At 27.0% G+C, this 2,103-nt stretch overlaps 1 protein-coding gene across 1 annotated transcript; it reads right to left on the bottom strand.

The window, feature by feature from the left end:
• Positions 1–824: 824 nt before the first annotated feature.
• Positions 825–1,895, bottom strand: LOC127284905 (uncharacterized). Its single transcript, XM_051310626.1, has one exon. The coding sequence runs from the start codon at positions 1,893–1,895 to the stop codon at positions 825–827; it is 1,071 nt and encodes a 356-aa protein (XP_051166583.1).
• Positions 1,896–2,103: the final 208 nt, after the last annotated feature.

The raw sequence follows: 2,103 nt of genomic DNA, 5'->3' as shown, positions 1-2,103 counted from the left end.
AACTAAACCAATTTCCAATTTTGCCTTTAATCCAATATAACCAAAACAATTTCCAATTCTGCCTTTATTCCAATATAGCAAAATATATTTCCAAATTTGCCTTTAGTCCAATATAAATAAATCAATTTCCAATTTTGCTTTTATTCCAATATAACCAAACCAATTTCCAATTTAGCCTTTATTCCAATATAACAAAACCAATTTCCAATTTTGCCTTTAATCCAATATAACCAAACCAATTTCCAATTTTGCTTTTATTCCAAAATGACCAAATCAATTTCCAATTTTGCCTTTAATCCAATATAACCAAACCAATTTGCAATTCTACCTTTATTCCAATATATTACATTTGAAATAATTTCATTCCTTTAATGAAATATGTTAATTAAGATAATCCAAGAAATAAATTTATGCTATATATTTTTGCCATTTTTATTTTCTCCTTCAATGTTATAAAACAGTAATATTGTTTACTATTAAAAACATCCGTAAAAACATTTATTGAACTGATTCACATTTGGAGACTAATCTTTTCAATCCAATCAAGTCAAATCTTTTGGCATGGTTAGGAGAGGATATTTTCGAATATTTAAAAAATTTCATACTGATCGTACCCTTTAATGTAATGTTGTATATTAAAAACCATAAATACATAAAGATATATTACACTAAACAGAATTAAAATTATTCAAAAATTTCACTATATACATAATTTTTTATATATTTATTACTTCTATTATCTCCTAAATATATTTTTACAGAATCAAATGATTTAACTCTTCATAATGCAACATACATCTGACCGTGATTGAAGACATCTCTTCTCAAATCAATGGATATTCTGTTGAATGTTTGCCCTTGAGATTTATTGATATAGTCATTGCGAAAGCCAATTTTATAGGAAATTGTCTTCTTTTAAAAGTAAATGGATATAAATTTTCACAATATAGAGTTACTCTATGTAAAAAAACAATATTTCCACTCTTATCTCCAGTCAATATTTGACATTTAATAACATTATGTGATAAATCTAAAATAATTAACCTTGTTCCATTACATAAACCTTCATTAATACTAAGGTTTCTAATTAGCATTACAACTGAATTAATTCTCAAATGTAATTCATGTGGTGGTAAAGCAGGCGGAGAGAGAGTATTTAAATATTCTGGTAACAAGACTTCCGCAAAACTTCCATTATCACAATTTTCAGTAGAATCAATACTTTTATACATTGTTTCCCCATTACTGTCTAAGAGACGCACCACTCTCTTATTAATATCATCAACGTCAACGTTTCTAGGTGCTAAAATTGCACACACTGCCAACTCTCTAAATTTATTCTGTTGTATCAAATGACCATACATTTCTTCAGCAATATCTACATTTCCATGTTGAATAATATGTTCTGGTAATTTAACATTATCATCTACATCATTTAATTCACCATTGCCCACTTTGAGTAGAAAATCTACAAATTCCGTCTCCTGTGGTAAGGCTCTCATATTTTCTGTTAAAGTGTATTTTTTGAAATGTTTCCATAGTTTACTGTTCTTTATGGATAAATTTACTATTTCTGATCTAGTGCCTCGTTCTTTAATTGGCAAAGTTTGTCTAAAATCTCCTCCTAGAATTACAATTTTACCACCAAAAGCAACATTTGATTTCATTATATCTCTTAATAGATAATCCATAATTTCTGAGGCATATTTTGGAGCCATTGGTGCTTCATCCCAAATAAAAACATCTATATTTTTTAAAAAGAGTCCCTCTTTTGACTGAACTTTAATGTTTGAAGTTGAATCACTATACAGTGGCATATTATCATTTAAATCTGCATTTGATATTGATGGAGTAGAAAGAATCAAATTAGAATTTACATCATTTACTTTCTTCATTTACTTATTTAATTTAGATTTTAATTGTGTTATTTGCTAATTTTTTATTTCTCTTTCTTTATTAATTTTCTTTAAGTTTACATGAGAAGAATTTGTATCATACTGAAGTTGTTTTTTTTCATATTCGGCATGGAGTTTATTTTTTGTTGAAGAGTCTTCTTCATCTAAATAATTTGATGTATCTTTTTTACGTTTTAAGTTTTGCCTC

This window comes from Leptopilina boulardi, unplaced genomic scaffold (genome assembly GCF_019393585.1).
Source record: "Leptopilina boulardi isolate dan_hultmark-lab unplaced genomic scaffold, ZJU_Lbou_2.1 LbouV2_121, whole genome shotgun sequence".
Lineage (NCBI taxonomy): Eukaryota > Metazoa > Arthropoda > Insecta > Hymenoptera > Figitidae > Leptopilina > Leptopilina boulardi.
Note: the sequence above shows the minus strand (reverse complement) of the source record. Positions and strands in the feature narration are given on the sequence as shown.